Consider the following 25,079-nt stretch of genomic DNA (forward strand, 5'->3'; position numbering starts at 1 on the left):
AGATTTTTCCACTTAGACAAGTAGACATAGATCCTTCTGCTGTATGAGCTAGTAGCCATTGAGTTAACTACAGCTCATGGCAACCTGGTGTGTGTCAGAGTGGAACTGTGCTCCATAGGGTTTCAATTGCTGATTTTTTGGAGTAGATCACCAGATCTTTCTTCCAAGGCACCTTTGGGTGGACTAGAACCTCCGGCCTTTCAGTTACTAGCCAAGGGTATTAACCATCTGCACCACCCAGGGACTTTACCGCATAGGCTGTATTTTTTTTGCCACACCATGAGATTCTCCTCCAGCCCTCTGTCAGTACAAATCCTTTCACATCCATTGAGAGACCACAACTCCCAGAATGACCTGAGCAGGTGGTTGGTGGGATTGGTGAGAATGTGGTGCATCCCTGAAGGTGTATTACTCATAAGTACCTCGGCTGCAGTGCTTCATTTGGCTGTAGCTTATTCATTTGTCTGCCACGCTGGACAGCAGGAATTCCTCCCACTGCAGCCATTGCTGGTTCCTTAGTTTAACCTAGTGGCTATAGACATCGGCCTGCCACCCACCTGGTGGCCTAAGGAGAGGATTCAGGCAGAGAAAAAAAATGGTCAGCGAGTGAGGACAGTGGTAGTCTGTATATCCCGCTTTACTGCAGAACTCTTCCTGTGGTTTCTTAGTATATAAAAACTTATAACAACAAATTAGCATGTACCTATGAAAAAATACTGCACGACAGAGGAAAGGAATATCATTCCAAAAACTTGGACTGGAGGAAAAGCGTTCCTTAAAAATTATTTACTGGAAAATCCAGAAAAAAAAATTTGGAAAATCATTTTTTATTTGAACCCACCAGCCACTCTCCGGGAGAAAAGCCTGACCATCTGCTCCTGTAAAAGATTACAGCCTGGGAAACCCTACGGGGAACTTCTCCCTGTCCTACAGGGTGGCCGTGAGTTGGAATCAACTCAATAGTATGCAACAACAACATAGAATGCAATGGGGATAGATGATGAAGCAGATTAAGGAAACCATAGTAGAGTCCAGGTTGCATTAAAAAGGAAAAAAAAAAAGTGTTGGAAAAGGAGCTGGATGAGGTAAGGAAGACTATAAGAACAACCAAACATGCAGTGGAAAAATTAAAGTTGTATTTGAGGCAGTAAAGAACCGAAGCGAGAGAGGGAAAATTGTATTCAGTGTTGTGAAAGACTAAGCTGAGGGGCTTTTTTAGAATTTAGAAGAGAAGGACAAAGTTATGACAATGATGAGCGTCTTAGTCATCTGGTGCTCCTATAACAGAAGTACCACAAATGGGTGGCTTTAACAAAGAGAAGTTTATTCTCTCAACAGTAGAATAGGCTAGAAGTCTGAATGATGCATCAGTCTTCCCTTGGGCTGGGAGCATCTCAGCGCAGGAACCTCAGGTCCAAAGGATAGGCTCTGCTCCCGGCACTGCTTTCTTGATGGTATGAGGTCCCCCACTCTGCTTGCTTCCCCTTACTTTTTATCTCTTGAGAGATGAAAGGTGGTGCAGGCCACACCCCAGGGAAACTCTCTTTACATTGGGTCAGGGAGGTGACCTGAGGAAGAGTGTTACATCCCACCCTAATCCTTTTAACCACAGGCAGAGATTATGATTTACAACACACAGGAAAATCACAAAATGGAGGACAACCACACATGGCCTAACAAAGTTGACACATTTTTGGGGAATACAATTCCATCTGTTATAATGAGATAAGGCGATAGATATCCACACAGAGAGCAGAGAGGAAAGCTAAGCATTATAGCTGTTCCTGAGGAATAAATAGAGTGGAAATAGGAGCAATTACCAAAAACATAATTGAAGAAAAGTATCCTAAGCCAAAAAAGGCCTTAATGTGCATATCAAAAGGGCCTACCATATTCCAATTAAGATTGGGAGAAAGAGGCCACCACTAGACAATTCGGAGTAACATCTTTTAATTATAACCACAACTGCACATTCCCTAGGCTTCCCCATCTCAAGTACAAATGAGGACATCCTTTACATCTGAGGCTTTTGGTTCCAACTATGGAACAGAAGCTTGGCTGAATTTTCTAGGGTATTCTATTCCCCCATATCTCTGAGGTAGTCTCCTGTCCCAGTCTTGGTCCTTATTTGCACCTGCACCACTTCTGGGCTGGCAGACCACCACTACCACAGTATACAGCCCAGGCCACTGTTGAATTCATCCAGCTGCAGCTACTGTCATGTTTCTTCCAAGGCACACTTCTCATTGCCATCCTGGCCTACACGTGAATATCAGCTGTTCCCTTTTTTATTGAAGGCTTAACAATAATGAAATGGTATTCAAAATTAGAGAAAATCACTACCAGATATGTTGGTTTTTAAAACCTAAAAACCCAGTCCCTAGTCCAGTGTCCAGATCACATCCCTCCCTAACTCATGACCTGATGCCCAGTGGCTAAGCCTAGCTTTCCTCTACCTTCCAGGAGTTCCCACAAGCCCTTCTTGGTCTGTTTGGATTCCAGGGTCAGGTCTTAAAGGTTCCAGGCAAGGAAGGGGTTCAGTGGCCTTCCATGCTAAAGGTTGCCCCTTCAGCCTTCCTTTCATATCTCATAATCTGCCTATCTAATTATGGACCATGTGCATGTATACTCTCTTCCTGAAAGTCCATGCCAGCCACCCACAAGGATGTGGCTTCCCCTGTGATCTCAGAGGGATAGCCTTATCAGAGAGCACAATAGATCATCACCAGCACAAAGATACAAATACATATCCTACATTGTCCCATTCCAAATTATTTAAAAAAAAAAAAAAAAAGAACATTTTCATGTTTAACACTTCCCTAAGTCAGGAAGGCTCAATCTTCATACATGAGTGACATCAACAGTACTGGTTATGTTTGAGCTTCACCTACCCAGGTCCTGTTCTGCAAGACCTTCCTAAGAAGAAAACCTCTCCCAAGCACATGGCCTGGGGGTGGAGGTTTCACCCTGGAATAACGGATGTGAGTGGCTGATTTTCCCCTCCCACACTGGCTCCAGACATCACTGCCTTTGTCTTGTACAGACAGGAATTGACTTTCCATCCAAGGCCTAAGAAGCCAACATAAAGGTATTCTCTGGGATACATTAGCTGCAAAAAGATGACAGCCATGTACCCTTCTTTAAGAAAACAAATACACAGCTCAAATATATAGCATCAATTATGTGAAGGAAAAACCATTATTTATAGTGTTTCTTCAGGGTGGTGACACTATCAGTGATTTTTATTCTGCTTCTTTATAAGTTTTTGTATTTTCCAAAATTTACCTAGTGGAATGCATTACTGTTTTATCCAGTAAAAGGGAAAGTGCAATAAGTGTTGGAAAAATTCAAGGAACATCTGAAAGGGATGATAAAGGAAAATATAACAGAGCATCAGCAAGGGACAAAATACACTAAGAAGTATGTTTCTCACCTAACGTACTCAACCTTACTGCAGAAAACAGAAAGAGTACTGCTATGCTGTTTCATAAAATGTAAGCTCTTAATAAGTACTGTACTTCGCCACTGTTTCACATTGCAACGACAGACTTCAAGTGCCCAGTGAATAAAGCAAATTCCTAAAAGATTATTTTGAATCTTTTGAAAGGCTTGGAACAAGCAGAAAGAGAATTCCACCTTTTTTCCCCTCTTCTTCTCAGCTTAGCATTTTCACCTAAGCTCTCCTCTTGGTTTATCCATAGGTCGAGCAATATCATAACGTCATTTTCCATGGCCCAGAAGGAAGCTTGCAAGACTACATAGCACATCAGCTTGCACTCTGCATGAAGGTATTGATTACTTGCATGCTCACTGCATTTCTTTGACAGTTTGAGAGGGCAGAGAACTAATCAGTCTGTTTTCTCATCACAGCACAGACAAATGGCTGTGGGTTTCTCCTGTGAAATAGTGAGAGCTGAAGTGGATGCTGCTTTCTCCAAGGAACAGCTAGTCGACCTGTTTATCAGACACGGTAAGACCGTTTCGGTGGACTGGATTGTGATAACCAGGCATGCTTAAAAAAAAAATACACTTTGTGGCTTGGGGATAAGTTTAAGTCAACTTTTCAGTTATTCAGCAGCTAGTGGGATATAAAAATTGGGAACCCAAGTGAACACGTCCAAGGAAGTATTTTCATGTATGTATCATTGCATCTGTTGAGCGACCTACATTTTCTTTTCGTCCTTCCTTCTCTTTGACTATGTCATAATTTGTTGTGGGCGTACTGTGTAACTGCCACTAGTGGTATGCCTATGGGGATAGGTGGTAGATGCATCCCCTGTACCCCGTGGGGCAGAATATTGTATCATTAATGCTGTTTAGAATTGCTGGAACATGGCAACAATAAAAAGCAGAGCAATTTTTAGTCAATTTTATTATTGTTTATCAACACCATGCCCCCTTGTGCCTTGGTGACTAACTCAGCATGTCTAAATCTATGGTTAGCATCTTCTCAAAGAGAGTTCCTCTTCCTGACTTCGCAGCTTTGGTGAATGATACAATTCTCTTGGCCACCCACACTTAAAACTCTGGTTTTATTGGCAGGTTTGAAAGCCTAAATGCCCCCAGTGCCAACCAGACCATGTTAAGGGGTGAAGCGGGCTGGGGGAAGTTTGGGAAGGCATGTCCCCATCAGCTGGAGCTCTCCACTCTGGTAGCTTATTGCTGGCGGAAGTGTAGATCCAGTGTTTAGAAGTCTTGTAACTTTTTGGAAGAAGCCAGAAATCCAGGTTTTTACATGAAAACTCTTAGTTTTTTTTTTTTTTGCAATGTTATCAATTGTTTCCATTTTTTAAAAGTAACATGAGGACCACATAGAACTGCCAGGTCCTCTCCTTCATGGATCCTTCACCCTTGTCCCCACAGTTAGTCAGTCCATGGTCAGGCCCTGTCAGGTCTGTTTTCAGCGTTCCTTTTTCATCCATCCTCATTGGCACCATCTTAGCTTATGCCCCCATTTCCTAAAGTCCCTGGGTGGTGCGATCGGTTAAGTGCTCAGCTATTAACTTAGAGGTTAGTGGGTTGAATCCACTCAGAAGTTCCTTGGAAGAAAGGCTTGGCAAGCTACTACCAAAAGATCACAGCCAATGAAAACCATATAAAGCGTAGTTCTACCCTGAAACACATGGGGTTGCCATGAATCAGAATCGACTTGACAGCCACTGCTTGGTTGGTTCCTATACCTCATCTACTTTCCTTAAGTGGTGTCTCTGCCCACTGCTTCCCTTCCCTGCATGTACGTCACAGGCCACCCAGCCCCTGATTTAAAGCTCTCTGTGATTCCTGCCCCCCCATATCCCTTTGTTGCTCACTGAATTAAGTCCATGCTGTTCAAAGCTTTCCATTTAGGGCATTGGTCTACGTATTTGGCTTATCTGACCCTTTTTAATAAGTGTCTCTGCTCCAGCTCTTTCCTACATCAGAAAAGTCAACCAGTCATTCATTGATACAGTATTTCTTTCCTGTGTGCCCTTTACTTTCCCGCTTTCCATGTGTTTGCTTATGCCGCGTCTTTCATCTGGAATCACAAAGTAAACATAACCCATACACACATTATTACTGCCCCTGGCAGGAACCATTCAAAGTACTATGTTGTACAGTACTGATTAAAATAGACACAGTCTCTGCCTTTCTGGAGACTACAGGAAAAGCCCCTGTCAAATTTAAGGCCACCTCACACGAAGCCTTCTCTGATCTCTCTAGTGAACAGCAGTAGACTTTGTTTACACCTCTGTGCCCCACCTGACTGTAGGTCAAGGCAGTGAGAGGAGTATTTGTCTGTCTTGCTACCACCCACATACATGCTGCGTGATGCACTCCTTGAAAGCTAGTACTGTAGCTTATTCTCCTATTTAGCCTTGTACACTGATTCCCAATAATTATTTGTTGAATGACTGCGTGAATTTCCCAATGCAGGAAATAACTTGGGAAAGAATAAAGAAATTCTGAGTTACATTCATGTCAGCAAGTAGAAGGTCTTGCTTGGAGTGGAGGAAGAAAGATTAGCGAGGACAGACGTTAATAAGGGAGTAGATGATAGTCAAGGTGGATTGGATTTGAAACACGAGGTTCTTCAGTAAAAGACTGAGGCTAAAGAGTCTCCACGATCACTACTTTTTTATGTAGGAAACGGTGTGTCATCTCCAAATACAAAGGGAATTTTATTCTTTATTTGGCTCAGAAATTTATAAGTAATTTATTAAAACTTCTAATTTTTAAGAAGTATCTTCCTTCTCTTTTTAATAACAAAACTAAGGCACAAATATTAGTTTATCTGTTAAGTCCTCGAATGCAGTTGCCCAGGTGAGTAATCTGAGAATCATGGTGATTCTTCAGTTTGCCTTATTCTCCAGCCTCTGCCCTTCTGGGAACTACAGGGAAAGCCTGAAGTTCCTAATTCTGTTGAATCTGATCCTATATCTCATCTCCACCTCTTCCTCTCCATACCCCCTACCACATATCATTTCTTGTTCAAGGGAATGCAGAGGCCTCATCACTAAAAAAAAAAAAAAAAAAAAGGCCTCATCACATCACTAACGCATCTTATTTCCCGTGGTCTCACTCTCCCAGCCGCCCTCTGCTGGGCCTCAGAGCATTCATTCTAGAATGCAAAAACACTGGGGACAGCCCCCTGCTATGTGTTTCAATGGCTCCAAAATAGAAGCCAGTGTTCTCTGAATGTATGTCCAGGATGTCATGATCTGTCCTCTAATTTTGTCTCTACTGTTGTCCATCCTCATCTCCTAAGACTCCCACCACCTCCATCACCATTTCCTCAGTAGGGCCCACTGCTTTTGCCTGGTGCAACGAAGAGATAACGAAGAAAACATGTAGTCAAGTAGGCAAGGGCACGAGAGGCTGCTGAGCAGTGAGCCAAAAGAAAGGCTCCATCAGTGGCTGTGGGGTTAATTCTTCTATGTGCAGAGAGCACGTAGCCAGAGGATCCTTTGAAGGATGAACAAAGTCAAGAGGTGATGGAAAAGAACAGAGCGTTGAGAAGGCAGAGATCTGAACAAGGAAAAAGGGGTCCCTAGGCTGTTCCAGTCATACTTTTGGAATTATGAGGGTACAGGAAGTGTTTGTCAGCTACTGTCTTCAGGTTTTTTTTGTTTTTGTTTTGTTCAATCAAATTAAATTGATTAAAGCGCATTACTACAAATAAAGAATACACTGATTCGTAGGTATTCTACATTTACTCCTGGTTGTTAACCTTGTTTTCTCTAAAGAAAGAGCCTTGAACTGTTTGGATTGGGCTGGAGTAGATGTGATGATTCTATTGTTGAACCTTTATCTTCCACTGAGCATGGGACATATATTACTTTATTTGTTCCTCTTGACAGCTCTGTAGAAGAAAGCCAGCAAAGACTGTCACAGAGCAAGGAAAGGGGTGTACGAGCAAAACGTGCAAGGCGGAGTAGCAAATGTATTTTAAATAATCAGTTTTAAAATCTGAAACTTACATGGAGATTAAAATGGTGACAGTGAAGAAAAGAATGTAGAACAAAAGAACACCTCAGAAAGAATGGCATGGCACTTATGCTAGTAAGGGTTGATTTGTGTTTGTTTTAAAATAACATCTTCCTTCTCATATTGCCTTTCGTGAGAGACAGTGACATCACATGGTTCTGTTATTGGGTAAGGAGGGTATGAATACACGTTAGAATCAGGTTGAATTTCTCCTCTATGTAAGAGATGGAGTTGGCTTACAAGACAGAGAGACCTACTTTTAATTCTGTGTGGCAGTGAGTGGTTTAAATAAACAGTAGATCTTTATTTTAAAATAATACTTTGAATTCCTGAGAGAACGTTCCTTTTTAGAATTAATGAGTGAAATTACTGTAGTAATACTAGGAGAACACGACAATCGTTATGTGCATAAGTGACTTTACCTCCTTGAATCCTGCTTTGCTGGAGGTTCCTAAAGGCTCACCCTTTATTTTCACTGGCCTCTGAGAGCACCCTCCCCACAGAGCCTTGTTTTAAGTTGACATTGTAGGGGCTGCTTTTTATCCCCAAAGGGGAGACAATAGATTTTGGGTCACCCTGGACACAAAGGTGGCATAGTGGTTAAGAACTCAGCTGCTAACCAAAAGGTTGGCAATTCATATCCACCAGCTGCTCCTTGAAAACCCTATGGGGCAGTTCTACCACATCCTGTAGGGTCACTATGCATTGGAATCGACTCAACTGTAGTGGGTTTGGTTTTTTTGTTGTTGTTGTTTAGACACAAAGGAGTTTGGGGTTAACTGTTAAATGTGATATGTTAATTATTTTTAAACCAACAGGCGTTGCTGTAGAACTGTCTAGGATGTACAAAACTGGGCCCTCAGCCCAGTAAAGGGGTATTTTATTAAGATTAGTAACCTGCAGAATAGGGGCAGGGCTGACGGAGGCCATAAGTTGGAAGAAAAAAGGACCAAAAAAGTAGACCAGTTTCAGAAGTAGGGCTTGGAAGGTAGCCTAAGGCAACGAGAATCCCAGTGTGGCTGACTTTTTGGCCATGGGTTAAAAGGACTCTCTAGCTATGTAACATGGGGTGGCCACTTTCTACATTTCCATAAATCCTGGTCAGAGACTGGTGAATCCTTCAATCTTGAAACTGTAATGAGTCACTGCTTCTGTGGTTGGTTAGAATTTTCAACCTGAAACTATGCTAAATAACCTGAACTACCTGTTGCTGTCGAGTTGATTCTGACTCATAGTGACCCGAACTAGACACATGCTATTTCTCAACTAAAATAAAACTTACCTGTGGACATACTTGTATAAAGATGCTGAACTTAAGTGGTCAAGTGGAGAAACGGGTGTTACTGAAAATTGAGGAAATAAATGAGGCAGGCAACATTGAAGACAGAGCTTTTCATCAAAGGAACCCATACTGTATTACCCCTGATGGGTACCTTCTAGGAGGTCAAGATAAACAAAGATGAGATAGAAATCTAACCTCGAAGAACAGTAACCCCTTTGTGTCTGGGGCACAAGCTGCCCATTAAGTGTGGAATTCACTCATCAGCAATATAATCCTTGCTTGCTGACTTAGGAAAATGAGTTTACTGTCTTTCTGAGAGACCTCCTGCACTCCAGTCAAAGCGTGTATTTGTATCTCCAGCCTGAATCCTCTCTCCTTACTCCCGCCCATCTGCTGGGCATCTCAGAAGGGATGCCTCACCCACATCAGGCCTGAAAAATAACTCATTATCCCAAGTACGCTCCTGCACTCAGGCCGCCGTCGATAGCACAACCTCTTCTCCTACCCAAGGGGGGTGAACTTCAGAATTGTCTGATATTTCCTCTCTGCCTCTCTCTCAATGCAGTCAACCACGGAGTCTCCCTGATTCTGTCTCAGAATACCTTTTCATTCTATGCACTGGCCCTGGATGAGGCTCCCATCACCTCTTGCCCTAAGCACAGCAATCAGAGCCTAGTAGGTGCATCCTCTTGTTCCTTTCCCCCTCTGTCAGTTCTCTACACCAGAGTGAGGATCTCAAAGTCAGAGTCAAATTCCGTTTATCCCCTCCTCAAAGACTTCATTGACTCCCCTTGCTGGCAGGTTCTCCTTCCTAACATGGCATTCTGGGTCTTCCACTTTTCATTTTGAATGGGTTCTAAGGCTTTCAGTCGGCCACTAACCTAAAGATTGGTGGTTCAGACCCACCCAGTGGCTCTGCAGAAGAAAGGCCTGGCAAACTGCTCCCATAAAGATGACAGCCAAGAAAACACATGGGGTCACCATGAGTCGGAACTGACTGAACTGCAGTGGGTTTGTTTTTTTTGTTTTTGGTTTAATGTGAGGAGAAAGACTGAGTAAGTGTGTAAATGACAGTATGTAAATACATGAAGGATGACATGATAAGAAGCAATAGTACACACTGGTTTGGTTTGCGCTTGGGTTTTCTGAGGCTTTATATTAGCAAGTTGCCCTCTGGCTGCACATTACAGTCATCAGGGAGCTTTTTCCAAATACTAGTGCCTGGACCAGCACAGAACAATTAAATCAGACTCACTGGAGATGGGCCCCAGGTGATGCTACTGTACAGCCCGGGATAAGGGCATTGCCTGTAGCGCTCTCCGTGCTTGCAGCTGGGCCTGTTTAATTCCCTTCCACGGACCTGGCTGCCACCCAAGTCTTCAGCCTAGTCCTTAGGGGCTCTGAGCTCACTATCATGCCAGTCTTGTAACTATTCTGGCCATGATTTGATGCCTCGTCCCTCCTAGGACTGACCCCTGCTGGTATCCTGGCATCCATTCTTTTACCTGCACCATTTCTTAAACTTGGAAAACCTTCATCTGACCTGCCCGGCTGTTAAAATGCCATTCCCCGTGATAGGCCAAGCTTAAAATGCCACATTCCGCAGTTAAAATCAGTCACCTCTGGCATTCCGTAGCACTCAGCCTGGACTTGCAGCAAGGCAACGCTGGGTACACATTTGTCGAGATGCAGCTAAACGTTCCTGCAGATCCATTCGAGCTGGTTGCGCAGCTTCAGGGCCACTCAAACTAGTGAAATGTTTAACAAGGAAAAACTGGAGACCTTCAGTCCCAAGTTACAGAGAATCAGATACATCAACCATTCAACCTAGGCAGTGTTTTATCTCGGAAGAGAAAAAGTTCGTTAGGTCGTCATTGTTTCAACCAGCTATATAGGTTTTTCTTATTTCTGTAATATGTTTCTGAAATATTTGAACCCTGAGAAGCATTGTATTAGAGCCCTCTTCACTGAATAGCCAGCCATGTGGAAGGAAATCCAGCAGACACCAGGGCAGTTGCCCTATAGGTGCAGCTAAAGGAGGAGTGGTTGTTGTTTCTAGGCTTTAAAGCATCCAAAAAAGCTATTTCAGTCTCCGAAGAGATTGACTTAAAACGCTCAAGGAGTTCTTTCAGGAGTGAAAATACATTGTGTCTATAGCAACAAGCAGAAAAGCCAATACCAAACCCATTGCCAATAGTGAAAAGTGGATGCTTGACAATTCTCTCAGGTATTTTAAGTTGGTCTTATTCTTTTGAGGTTGTCGGCTAAGACTGTGGCATCTGAGAATCTTCCAAAACATTCAAAATAAATTCATTAATTCATTGGTATATAGGAAGTGGAGTCCCTAAGTGATGCAAATAGTTAATGCACTTGGCTGCTGACTGAAAGGTTGAAGGTTCAGGTCCACCCAGAGACTCCTCAGAAGAAAGGCCTGGCAGTCTACTTCCGAAAAATCAGCCATCAAAAGCCGTGTGGAGCACAGTTCTACTCTTGACACACATGGTGTTATGGATTGAATTGTGTCCCCCAAAAATACGCACCTACTAGGCCGTGATTCCCAGTGTTGTGTGGTTGTCATCCATTTGTGATCTGATGTAATTATCCTACGTGCTGTATATCCTAACCTGTATGATGTTAACGGATCCCTGGTGGCACAGTGGTTAAGAGCTTGGCTGCTAACCAAAAGGTGGACAGTTCAAATCCTCTGCCATTCCTTGGAAACCCTGTGGGGCAGTTCTGCCCTGTTCTGTAGGGTCCCTATGAGTCAGAATCCACTCAACAGCAGTGGGTTCGGTTTTATAATGTTAATGAGACAGGATTAGTGGCAGTTATGTTAATGAGGCAGGACTTAATCTATAAGATTAGGTTGTATTTTGAGTCAATCTCTTTTGAGATGTAAAAGAGGGAAGCACACACAGAGAGAAGGGGACCTCATTACCACCAAGCAAGAAGAGCCAGGCGCAGAGCGCGTCCTTTGGACCTGGGGTCCCTGCCACTGAGTTCCCAGACCAGGGGAAGATTGATGACAAGAACCTTCCCCCAGAGCTGACAGAGGGAGAAAGTCTTCCCCTGAAGCTGGTACCCTGAATTTGGACTCTTAGCCTCCTAAGGTGTGAGAGGATAAATTTGTTAAAGCCATCCACTTTTGGTATTTCTGTTACAGCAACACTGGGTAACTATGTTACGTGGGGTCGCCATGAGTCAGAGTCAACTCGACGGCAACTTTTTTTTTTTAAACGTAGAAATGCTGTGCATATTTTAATTAAAATGTCAATAACATTTGAGTGCTTACCACATGCCAGGCAGGGTGTTAAGTATGTTCTGTGCACTGCTTTATTTGTTTCCTATATATAATAATGATCTTCTGTTTACTTTCCATCTTTCATTTTGGGTTGATATGCCATCAGTTTTTGTGCCCCCCCCCCGCCCCCCAGCCCCGTTCTTAGTGGGAGGAACACTAAAATAAGACTCACAAATTCTAGATTTTAATCCTTCCTCTACCACGGTATCAGAATCCTTGGTCAAATCTGTTTAACCTCTCTGAGGTTTAGTTTCCTCTTCTACAAAGTGAGGGCAAGGATCTGGTTATTTCTCTGAGGTTCTGTCTACATAATTCTAAGGAATTATGTAGTAATTCATGTGTAATGTAAAGGTCATTTAAGGACTTTGACCTTTTGTGTTGTGAGCACTATATACTTAAAATATATGCTACATCTATTTAGATTAATGAATAATAAAATAGCCATTTAGCCACCGACCTGGTCAAAAAATAGAACATTCCCAGCTTCTAGAATGTGCCCATGTACCCCTTTCCCTGGTTATGACCCCTTCCTTCTCAGGGTAATTGTTTTTGTGATAGTCATTTCCTTGCTTTTCTTTATAGTTTTGCTACCCATGTATGAACCCCTAAATTATGTGTATTTACTGTTACCTGTATTTGGCCTTTACATGATGAAATCATATTGTATGTATTCTTTTGTGATTTGCTTCTTAACATATCGCTTGTGACAGACCTCTGTGTTGTTGCCTATACTTGTAATTCGTTGACTTTCACATCCACTGTATGAATATACCCCTATATATTTATCTGTTCTATTGTTCATGGACATTTGGGTTGTTTCCAGTTGGGTTCTGTTATGGAACTTGAAACGCTGGACCATTGTGTGTACCTATCTTCAACTGTATTAAATAATGCCACACTGTTTTCCAGTCATTACCCTGCTCCACCCCAAGCAATTTAAGAGTGTTCCCATTGCACCACATCTTTGCCAACTCTATATTTTTAGACTTTTAAATTTTTGCCGACTTGTGTAGGTTTTTGTAAAAGCTTTAATGCCTGAATTTCCCATTCAACCACAGCTTGTCTGATCCCAGTGAAACAATCTCCTGGTAACAAGAAAGTCATCGTCATCTTGGAGAACTTGGAGAAATCGTCATTGTCTGAGTTATTGGGGGACTTTCTGGCGCCTCTTGAAAATCGCAGCACTGAAAGCCCCTGTACTTTTCAAAAAGGTAAAGAGATGAAGAGCTCATGCTGAGAAGTAAGCTTCTGCAGTGTCATTCTACTTTCTAGCCCCCAAAATACAAGCCATGCTTCGTTTCCCTTTTTTTTAACTTACTTAGTTTGCATTTGTGCCGTAATATGACTTGCCGTGAATAGACTGTAGCATTTGGTTTGTTTTAGGAAATGGAACATCTGAATGTTATTACTTCCACGAGAACTGTTTTCTGATGGGAACCATTGCAAAGGCATGTCTCCAGGGCTCCGACCTACTGGTGCAGCAGCATTTCCGCTGGGTCCAGCTGCGGTGGGATGGCGAGCCCATGCAGGGTCTGCTGCAGAGGTTCTTAAGAAGGAAAGCTGTGAATAAGGTAACAAACAAGCCAGGTAGTCTCCTTGTGCCATGGAGGCAGGGCCCTATCTCTGGAAGAGGGGGTTTTAGTGTCAGGAGATCTGGGCTTGAGCTCCACCGGTTCCTAGTCCATCCTAGTCTGGAAGCTCTCCTGAAACTTGTTCAGCACATTAGCAACACACAAGCCTCCACTGAAAGGTTGTGGCTATACGTGAGGCATATTGGTGGGTGAGGGGACAAGTATGGGGAAGTGCCTGCCACTAGTGATTTGAATTGGTATATGAAATCCCCAATTTAATCAGGTCTTCCACCCCAAGTTAAGTCAGTTGCCTGATTGTAAATATATGCTTTTGGTCAAAGAACAGTCAAGGCATTGCATGAACCGAATGAGTAGGTAGAAAGGTGAGGTAAAGACAGTCATAGACCTGTAGCTTTTCACATTACTGATACATCTGTTAACATCATCATTATTAATATCTCATTGCCAAAAAATTCATATAAGTAATCACAAAAGGTACCATTTTGTAGAATTGGGGCTATTTTAGCTGCTCCCCAGCTTTCTGGAAAAAATAAGAGTTGGTTTTACTTATTTTGAAAGGAAAGTTCCAAGCTTTCTCTGTTTTTCATTGTGCTTGAGAATGGGAGTATGGGGTGTTGTGTGAAGAATAGAGAGGGGGAAAAAAAAGGGGGTAATGCCTTTCATTTACCAAGAATCAATTCAAGTAGGTTTATAAAACGGATTCCTGGGGCAAGCATACAATGGGAATAAATTACTACTGCAAAACATCAGAAATCTTGTAACTGCAGAACAGAGCCAAGTCTTTGGGAGCACTGAAAAACACGCTAGCGCTTTATCACAATTCGTTCTTCGAGTTTCTTACAGGGATATAAGAAAATAGACAATAGCCTTTCTACTAGTATTTAATAAGAAATAATTTTACTAGTAGGAAATTAATATTCAACTATCATTAATTATAGTATATGATCGCTGAATTCTTGCTGGAAGAATATCAGAAAATGAGAGAAATACAATAATGCTGCTTTTTTTTCTATTTATAGTACTTTAGATGAAGGTTTACAAACTAGTTTCTTATCAAACGGTACACACATTGTTCTTTGACATTGGTTAATAACCTCACAACATGTCAATATTTTCCCTTCTCAACCCTGCGTTCCCTATTACCAGCTTTTCTGTTCCCTCCTGCCTTCCAGTCCCTGCCCCAGGGCTGGTGCGCCCCTTTAGTCTCAATTTGTTCCATGGGCCTGTTCGGTCTTTGGCTGAAGGGCGAACCTCAGGAGCAACCTCATTACTGAGCTGAAAGGGTGTCTGGGGTCTATACTCTCAGGGTTTCTCCACTCTCTGTCAAGCCAGCAAGTCTGGTCTTCTTTTTGAGTTAGAATTTTGTTCTACATTTTTCTCCAGCTCTGTCCGGGACCCTCTATTGAGATCCCTGTCAGAGCACTCAGTGGTGGTAGCTGGGCACCATCTAGTTGTACTAGATTCAGTCTGGTGGAGGCCATGGTAGATGTGGTCCATTAGTCCTTTGGCCTAATCTTTTCCTTGTATCTTTAGTTTTCTTCATTCTTTCTTGCTCTCGAAGGGGTGAGACCAGTAGAGTATCTTAGATGGCCGGTCACAAACTTTTAAGATCCCAGACACTACCCATCAAAGTAGAGTGTAGAACGTATTCTTTATAAAATATGTCATGCCAATTGAGCCAGATGTTCCCCGAGACCATGGTCCCCACAGCCCTCAGCCCAGCAATTTGGTCCCTCAGAGAGTTTGGATGTGTCTGTGAAGCTACCATGACCTTGCCTTGTACAGGTTGTGCTGGCTTCCCCAGTATTGTGTACGGTCTTATCCTTCACCAGAGTTTCCACTTATCTGCTGTCTGTTAAGTGTTTTTCCATCCCCACCCCTCCCTTCCCTCATAAGCAACAAAGATTGTTCCCTTTTGTGTGTAAACCTTTTCATGAGTTTTTACACTAGTGGTCTCGTACAATATTTGTCCTTTTGTGATTGACTTATTTCACTCAGCATAATGCCCTCCAGATTCATCCATGTTAGGAGATGCGTCACAGATTCGTTGTTGTTCTTTATCGTTGCGTAATACTCCATTGTGTGTATGTACCACAATTTATCCATCCATCTTTTGATGGGCATCTAGGTTGTTTCCGTCTTTCTGCTATTGTGAACAATACTGCAGTGAACATGGGTGTGCATATGTCTATTCATGTGACAACTCTTATTTTTCTAGGATATATTCCTAGGAGTGGGATTGCTGGACCATATGGGATTTCTACTTCTAGCTTTCTAAGGAAGCACCATATTATTTTCCAAAATGGTTGTATCGTTTTGCATTACCACCAGCAGTGCATAAGTGTTCTGATCTCCCTGCAGCCTCTCCATCATTTGTTATTTTCTGTTTTATTGATATGTGCCAGTAATGCCAGGGTGAGACGGAATCTCATTGTGGTTTTGATTTGCATTTCTCTAATGGCTAGAGATCATGAACATTTCCTCTTGTGTCTATTGGCCGCTTGAATGTCTTCTTTGGTAAAGTGTCTGTTCATTTCTTTTGCCCATTTTTTAATTGGATTATTTGTCTGTTTGTTGTAGAGGTGTTGGATTTTCTTGTAGATTTTAGAGATTAGACCTTTGTCTGATTTGTAATAGCCAAAAAGATTTTTCCCAGCCTGTAGCTTCTCTTTTTACTCTTTTGGTAAAGTCTTTTGATGAGCATAAGTGTTTAATTTTTAGAAGATCCCAGTTATCTAGCTTATCCTCTGGAGCTTGTATGTTGTTGTTTGTGGTTTGTAGCCTGTTAATGCCATGTATTAGGGCCTCTAGCATTGATTGTTTTTTTCTTTTATGAACTTCATAGTTTTTGATTTCATATTTAGGTTTTTGATCCATTTTGAGTTAGTTTTTGTATATGGTGTGAGGTGTGGGTCCTGTTTGATTTTTTTTTTTTTTTCGCAGATGGACATCCAGGTTTGCTAGCACCATTTGTTTAAAAGACTGTCTTTTACCTGTTTGATGGACTTTGGGACCTTTTCAAAGATCAGGTGACCATAGGTGGATGAATTGCTGCTCTTTAAAAAAAAAAAAAAAAATTTTTTTTTTTAATTGCATTTTCGGTGAAGGTTCAAATAGCAGTTTAGGTTACCATTCAACAATTTCTACACAAATTATTCAATGACATTGGTTACATTCTGCACAATGCATGAACATTCTCAATATTTCCGTTCTTGTTGTTCTGTTTGCATTCATCCAATTTCCCTGCCCGCTTACATTCTCATCTTTGTTTTAAGTAATTGTTGACTGGTGTTACATAGATGATTTTTTTTTTTTTAAAGGAGCACAGTACTCATGGGTGATATTGTTTATTTTTTGAGCCAATCTGTTATTTAGCTAAAAGGTGACCTCAGGGTCTAGTTTCATTTCAAGGTTTAAAGAGTATCTCAGGGCAATAGTCTAAGGGAGTCCCCCAGTCACAACCAGTCCAATAAGTCTCATTTTTTTGTTTGCTTGATTTTAGAAATTTGAGGTTCCATTCCACAATTTTCTCCCATTCTATCAGAGTCCAACTTTTGTGGCTGTCATCAGAATGGTCAGTAGTGGTAGCTGGGCACTATCTCGTTTTTCAGGTCTCAGGGTAGATAGATAAGGCCTTGGTTCATGTAGACTGTTAGTCCTGTGGATTAGTTTTTTCTTTGAGTCTTTGGTTGGTTGCTCCTCTTTTGAAGAAAAGAGAAATTATGGTAACAGACCCCAAAGTCACACATAAAAATCTTGATTGCAGGGAAGAAGAGCTTGGTGTGTGGGGAGACTGAAGGACACTGTGTGGTTTTGCAATTATGGGCTTCGCAGCAGAGCTAGGCAGGGACAGGTCAGGTTCAGCACCTTGAATTAGTAACCGTTCAATGGATTGTTTTCATGTACACCTTGTCATTTCTTCACCCATTTTGTTATTTGTAAACGTCAGCATACACCTGCCCCTCTCCCACATTTCCATCCTCATTCCATGCTTGAAATGCTCTTTCTGCCTCCTCCTCACCAGATAAGTATCCTTTACATCCTTTGAGACCCAGCTGAAGTCCCACCTCACGTCTTTACCTTTCCTTACCATTCAGGATTTAGTCATAGTCCCATAGCAGTTTGTATCTGTACTTAAGATTTTGAATCTGGAAGGGACCTTAGCGATAATGAGCCTGCCTCAATCTTCATTTTACACATGGTGCAACTTAAAAGAAAGAAAGAAAATGGAAGGGACTCACAGTACCTGGACCCTGCCCGTGCTCTACAAGATCACATCTCACCCTCCCAACACTGACCCCTTGCTCTCCATGACCTTAGGACATGTCTGTTCTTGTTTTCTCCTCTATTGTTTTTGAGTATATAAACTTTGTCTTGCTTTTTTTTCTCTCTTCTTTCTTAGCAGTGATAATTATCAGGCATGCAATATATATATATATATATTTTTAATTATTTTTGCTGAAAATATACATAGTAGAACATACACCAACTCAACCATTTGTCTATGTACAATTCAGTGACATTGATTACATTCTTCAAGCTGTGCAACCATTTTCACCCTCATTTTCCAAATTGTTCCTCCCCCGTTAATATGGTCTTACTGCCCCCTAAGATCTCTGTCTCATCTTTCAAGTTGCTTTTGTCAATTTGATCCCATAGAGTTAGATCTTAAAAGAGCGTAATGCTCAAGGCAGACATTCTTTATGAGTTAAGTTGAACTATTGTTTGGTTTAAAGAAGACTTCAGGTGATGATTTCAGGGCAATAGTGTCAGAGGTTCATCCAGCCACAATGGCTCCAGAAAATCTAGATCCTGTGAGAATTTGAAATTCTGAACCACTTTCCCCCTTTTGATCAGAACTCCTTTATAGAATCTTTGATCAAAATGCTTAGTAATAGGAGCTGAGTGCCAACTAGTTCTTCCAGATTTGTAGCAAAGGAGGTAGTTGTTCATGAAGGTGATAAATAAATTAAGGCTAAGGGTTGCACAGCTGACTAATGTAGTTGGTATCAATAATTTGTATACTTGTAAAAAATTGAATTGGCCAATGTTATGTGTTTACAACAACAACAAAAAGAGCAGCTTCTGAGACTGCTTATATATAACTAAATACCTCATGGGATTTGGTTTCTTGCTTTGGAGGTTTAGGGTCATGGTTTCATGGAAGATCCCAGTTAATTGGCATAATATTGGGTTTAGTGCTTCTGTTCTACCTCCTAGTTTACTCTGTAGTGCTGGGGGTCTTAAAAGCGTGTAAACGACCATCCGAGGTACAACAATTGGTCTCTATTCACCTGGAGCATCAGAGAAAGAAGGGGAGAGTCAGGAATAGGAGGATATGGAAATAAATGTATTTTTATTTATAGACCTCAAAACATCTTCATAAAATTATCTCCATTTTAAATGAATATATACTAAGAAAAGGAAGTAAAAACCTGTAATAACTAGAAATTCTATTTTTTGGCTAGTCCCTTTAAGGAAACACCAGTTTTTAATGTACTTTCAAATAATAACCACTGTTTCCATGTAACAGCAAACTCGCAAGATGAGAAATTTCATATAAACAACATCTGTACTTTTGAGAGAAGGGATGTCTACCAGTTTCTTCATGTCTGCAGGGCAGGCAGATTTCATCCTGCCTTGGGCATTATGAAATATGCTTCTCTACCAGTACACCTAATAGTCTGGTCTCTGGAAGTAGTTTATTAGACAGTCATTAAGAGAACAGTGCAGTCTTCCAGGAAGGAATGATGTTTCCCTGGGCACTGAGGGAAAATGGAAGATCTGTCATCATTCTCCTTGACTAGGCAGCTGGGGGACCCCAGGGCATATTCAGAGGAGACACCTCCCCCTCTGTCAGTTGCCCCAAAGCTAAGCCTGTTTTTTCCCCTCAGCCCTGGCTGGCCATAGGGAGCGAAGCATGAATAGAGATCGTCAGAAATGGTAAACTCAAGGAAGAAAAGGAAGTTCTTTATCTAGCTTAATGGTTATTAGGAGGTTGTGCAAATGGTTTCGCACTTGGCTGCTAACCTAAAGATTGGCAGTTTGAGCCCACTCAGCAGCTCCACAGGAGAAAGACCTAGCAATTTGCTTTCGTAAAGATTACAGGCAAGAAAACCCTGTGGGGCAGCTCCCCTCTGTTGCGTGGAATCATTATAAATCGAAATCGACTTGTGATGGGGCCCAACAACAATAGTTATTACCAATTCTACTTTAAATCTGATAAACTGCTTCTTTATCCTTTCAGCTAAATGCCAAACAATGTTCTTTTTCGGTCCTATTGCTATTTTCTATTAAAAGTAAACTCTAGGACTGTCATTTCTCATATTACTAGTGGGACTGTGGACAAGTTATTACTTTTTTGTACCTCAATTACCTGATATGTAAAATGGGGTGAAAATACCTTCCTCAGGCTTGTGAGAATTAAATGAGAAAAACGCTTAGCACACTAGCACGTTAGCGCACGTAATACTGTACGTTACTAGCTGTCCCTCCTTCAGCCATCTCAAGTGAAGGTAAAATCAGATTCAGCTACATTTTAAATTGTTTCGTAGTCTTAAGTGTTTATACTTCTAATTTTGGACTTTTAAAAACAAAAGAAATAGAAACATTGCTCTGAGTCAAGCCCTCCATTCTGCCTCCCTGTCTCTAGTTCCGAGGAAAGCTGTCCTCTCCCCGAGATCCTGTGTGCAAGACAGTCGACTGGGCCCTGTCGGTCTGGCGCCAGCTCAACTCCTGCCTGGCCCGCTTGGGCACACCTGAAGCGCTTCTTGGGCCAAAGTATTTCCTGTCTTGTCCAGTCGTCCCAGGACATGCCCAAGCAACAGTGAAGTAAGTGTCATTGCTCCTCGTTTGCCTACTTGAGATAGACCCATGGCCTATTTTACAAATGAGAATGCTGTCTGCCTTGTGCCACCTCCTGTCATCAACGTGGAATGACAATGCTCTGCACTCCTGGCAGAGGGTAACCATGACTTCTCTGCTGAGTGGCTCCTGAGGAAACTGTATTCTTGATAAAAACAAGATAGGAGTTTTCCCTCTATTACAAAACCCTCACCAAAATTGTGTTCAGCTTTGACACGTTCAAAGACATGTTCATTGTCTTTCGGGCAGTGTTCCACATGAGAAATTCCATCAAATATTTTATGCCAGGAAAAAAAATGTAAAAACTGCATGTTATTAAGCAAAAGGCTTCCTCCATTTATTAAGGAGACTTACATACTTACTGTGTTTTTCTCTGAAGCAGTTCATGAGAATAGGCGTATAGACAACAAAGTTAATGAAATAGAAAATCAGGAGCAAATTGAAAGGAAGAAAAAATTTGTCAACATGCCAATTACTGAGGGTTTTTATAATTAGCTACTAGATGTGATTCTGTACTTCCTGGGCTGAAATCCATTTTGGAAGACATGATATAAATAATATATCTTTATGATAAATGTTCTCTTTCTCTATAATAAGAACACTTAACCACTGCACCACCAGGGCTCAACTGCGGGGGTGGGGAGTGCTATATTAAATATTGTTGTTGTCAGCTGCCATCAAGTCAGCCCCCAACTCATGCAAGCCCACGCACGTGAAAAGAAACGCTGCCCAGTTCTGTTGGTTGAAGATCGGACCATAGTGATTCATAGGGTTTTCATTGGCTGATTTTTGGAAGTCGATTGCCAGACCTTTCTTCCTAGACTATCTTAGTCCGGAAGCTCTGGTGAAACCTATTCAGCATCATAGCAACACACAGGCCTCCACTGACAGACTGGTGGTGGCTGCACATGAGAAGCATTGGCCAGGAACCAAACCCAGGCCTCCTGCATGGGAGGCGAGAATCCTACCATTGAGCCACCACTGCCCCCATATTAAATAGACACAGTATTTTCTTGATAAAACCAGAAATACATTTATTCATATACTTGACCCTTCACCAGCATCACAATTAAATCTAATTTCTTTTTGCATCTTGTCCCAAGATTCTTTGGAACCAGTTTTGGCCTTTCCTAGATGAGCACAGTCATTGTCAGGAATGTGAAGTCTGAGAATTTTCCCTTTTGCACACTGACAGGTTAGCTTGCCACAGCTTCATGGGTACCACGCTCAGACAAAGGACTTTATGACTCAGCATGGCGGGCAGCGTGAGCTTCACGTTTCATAAGTTCTCCTGCCCTCAGGTCCCCCGGGGGTGATGCAGAACAGCCCAGATGGATCCTAGGTTTGTGTCACGGCTGAGGAACCCCAAGCTCAGAAATATTTAAGTCTCTTAAAGGGGCTGATAGCGAATCTGCCCACCATTTGCCCTGGAAAAAGAGACTATCCTTACTATCCTGATCAGGAAGCAAATTTGCCTCTACTCCAGGAGGCACTGTCTCTGTCTTCTAAGACTGTTTGCTAAACAGGTAGTCCCTGACTTATGACGTATGCGAGTTACATCAAAAGCTGCTTATGACCGTCCATTTTTTTCATTTCTTTTTTTTTTTTTTTTAACATCTCATTAGTAATACGTTGCAGTACGTAATTTGCTGATGTTTCTCAGGTGTTCACTTGCAGGTGTTCAATTTTATGATTTGTTCAAAACTGCTGGATTTATAAAGATACTGTTAATAAAAGGCAGTAATAATGAAAAATTTTCAAAAAATGAGGTAGAGCTGACTTACTAATGGAATCATTGGAACAGAACCTTGTCATAAGTCAGGGTCTACCTGTATTGACATCCTTGAAAAGATGCTGGTGCACATGTGCCGAGAATAGTTGTCCCCCAACAGCCAGGTTTGTTACTTACCAGAACGAGTCATCTTTACTCCATTAGCACCATTAAGAATAACTGTAATTGATTTACCGGTCTCACCCCTTTGGGAGCAAAAGAGAATGAAGAAAACTGAAGATACAGGCAAAGATTAGTCCAAAGGACTAGTAGACCATGTCTACCACGGCCTCCACCAGCCTGAGTCCAATACAACTAGATGGTGCCGGCTACCACCACCAACTGCTCTGATAGGGTTCACAGTAGAGGGTCCCAGACAGAACTGGAGGAAAATGTAGAGCAAAATTCTAACTCACAAAAAAAGACCACACTTACTGGTCTGACAGAGACTGGAGAAACCCCGAGAGTATGGCACCCAGATACCCTTTTAACTCAGTAATGAAGGCTCGCCCTTCAGCCAAAGATTAGGCAGACCCGTAAAACAAAACAAGACTAAAAGGACACACCAGCCCAGGGGCAAGGACTAGAACACAGGAGGGAATAGGAAAGCTGGTAAAACGGAACCCAAGGTCGAGAAGGGAATGTGTTAACATGTCGTGGGGTTGTTAACCAATTTAATAAAACAATATGTGCACTAACTGTTTAACAAGAAACTAGTTCTATAAACCTTCATCTAAAGTACAACTAAAAAAAAAATAATATTGACTCATGTGGTAGAATACAAGAATTTCGTCTCTATTCCCTATTGTAGTTTCATTTTTTTTCTTGAATTACATATCACTGGAAATTAAACTGAGAAGCTTACAACAGGTGGATGTTTGATGTCTGGGTAGTAGTTGTAACAATACTTGAATGGTTTATGCTAATATGTAATAGCTTTGAAAACGTTCCTATTCTAGGAGATTTGCTTTTGCTTCTACAGCCTTTAATTGTATTAATTTTTTTTTTTAATTCTGAAACAAAGCGTAATCTTTTTTGAAGGAATTTTAATTGGCATTGAGTGCTCCAAGCCTAGGTTAAGATGGTTTGACTTAATAGCTGCTTACAGCCATTAATGTAGAAATTTTGCTTGAAGAGATGGCTGGTCTACCATATCCCCTCTCTGCAGGGCTAAGCCCACCTACTTGCAAGCCGTGATCCCTTGCCTAGGGGCAGGCAAATTTAATTTACCAATAATTATAAACTACATCCAACTTCAGAAATACTTAAATATAAAATGTGTGTGTCTTAGTAAGGAAAAGTGGCAAATGAGTTGATGCTTATTTAGACACAGACTTGCAGGAAATTTTGTCTAGCCTTTTTCATCTGTAAGTTTATCTTCCTTCCCGTATATTTATTCATGTATTCATTCATTTAACAAACACGCAAGCCTTGATTCCTGCTCCCAAGGATTTTATCAAGTAGGAGACATGTAAACAGTCAGTTTCATTGGAAATGTATATATTTTGAGGCAAATTTTAACTACTTCGTTATTGGATAATCTTACTTATTGCAAAACTACCTGGAAAAGGTAGCAAGTCTATAGAAACACTTATGATTTTCCATGGTCGAAAGAATTTAGGCCACCTGTGCTCTTAGAGGGAACAGTCCCAAGGCTCTCCTCACTTCTGATACCAATTGCAAACTCAGGGGGTGTCTTAGTTTCCTAGTGCTACTGTAACACAAATACTACAGGTGGGTGGCTTTAAAGAACAGAAATTTATTTTCTCAGAGCTCTGGAGGCTAAAAGTTCAAATTGGGGTCTCAGCCATGTAGAGTCCTTCCTTGTTGGTAGCCCCCTCACATGGCATCTGTCTTCCTCAGTATGTGCTTGCCCCTGCTTCTAATCCATTCTTTTCATAAGTCCAGAGTGATTGTGTTTAAGACACACACTACACTGATATGGTCTTATTAGCATAACAAAGAAAACCTTATTTCCAAACAGAGCTATATCCGCAGGTATAGGGATTAGAATTCTAACATACTCGGTGGGGGGCGGGGGGGCACGATTCAGTCCATCCCCAGGAAGAGGGGTCCCCAAACCACCTTCAGGTTCATTAATTCACTAGAAGGATTCAGAACTCACTGAAAGCTATTACACTCAAGACGACAGTTTTACAGGAAAGGATACAGGTTAAAATCATCCAAGGGAAGAAACACATAGAGCAGAGCTTTTCCCGTGGAGTGAAGATGTGTGACAATACTTCCGGAGTATTGCCAACCAGGAGCTTCAGTGTCCAGTTTTTATTGGGGGTCCATTACATTAACATGATTCTTTGCTCATGCGGTAGACCTCAGTCTCCAGGTAAACTGACACCAGGTGGCCCTAAGGCCCCAGACAAAGATTACCTCCCAGAAGCCAAGGGCAAAGGCCAGACATCTTTTTGGACAAGGGTAAATTCTTTACTAAACAATGGTCTTACAACCTTTTCACAGTTGTGTGTAATTCATGAGGGTCTGGTCTTGACTTTGGTGAATCTGGTCCTCTCTTGCAAGGTGGATGTCCAAGCTGTGGAATGCCGTTATTGCACCCAGAGTTCAAGAAGCAATATTGTCAAAAGCCTCTGTGAAAAGACAACCTGGCCTTGGACAAACAAATGCTAAAAAACACCCCAGCCAAGGACAGCAGGCTGTCGTTAAAGCTGCTCTCAGCATCTTGCTTAATAAAGCTGTTCTGCACGGCTGTCCCCTCCCAAGAGCAGGTATGTGACCTCATGCTGGGTGAAGAGGAAAGTCACACTCTTTCCAGAAGCTCTTTTTTCCCTC

At 41.8% G+C, this 25,079-nt stretch overlaps 1 protein-coding gene across 5 annotated transcripts in view; it reads left to right on the forward strand.

Moving 5' to 3' along the window:
• CTTNBP2 (cortactin binding protein 2) overlaps positions 1-25,079 on the forward strand; it is a 174,339-nt gene that overhangs the window by 132,683 nt on the left and 16,577 nt on the right. For all 5 annotated transcript variants that reach the window (XM_049893336.1, XM_049893337.1, XM_049893339.1 and 2 more), the window contains 6 exons: positions 3,702-3,788; positions 3,871-3,970; positions 13,106-13,258; positions 13,431-13,618; positions 20,292-20,470; positions 24,810-25,015. In XM_049893336.1, coding sequence (XP_049749293.1) covers positions 3,702-3,788; positions 3,871-3,970; positions 13,106-13,258; positions 13,431-13,618; positions 20,292-20,470; positions 24,810-25,015 — 913 coding nt within the window. The remainder of the gene's footprint in view (positions 1-3,701; positions 3,789-3,870; positions 3,971-13,105; positions 13,259-13,430; positions 13,619-20,291; positions 20,471-24,809; positions 25,016-25,079) is intronic.

Source organism: Elephas maximus, chromosome 8, assembly GCF_024166365.1.
Source record: "Elephas maximus indicus isolate mEleMax1 chromosome 8, mEleMax1 primary haplotype, whole genome shotgun sequence".
NCBI lineage: Eukaryota > Metazoa > Chordata > Mammalia > Proboscidea > Elephantidae > Elephas > Elephas maximus.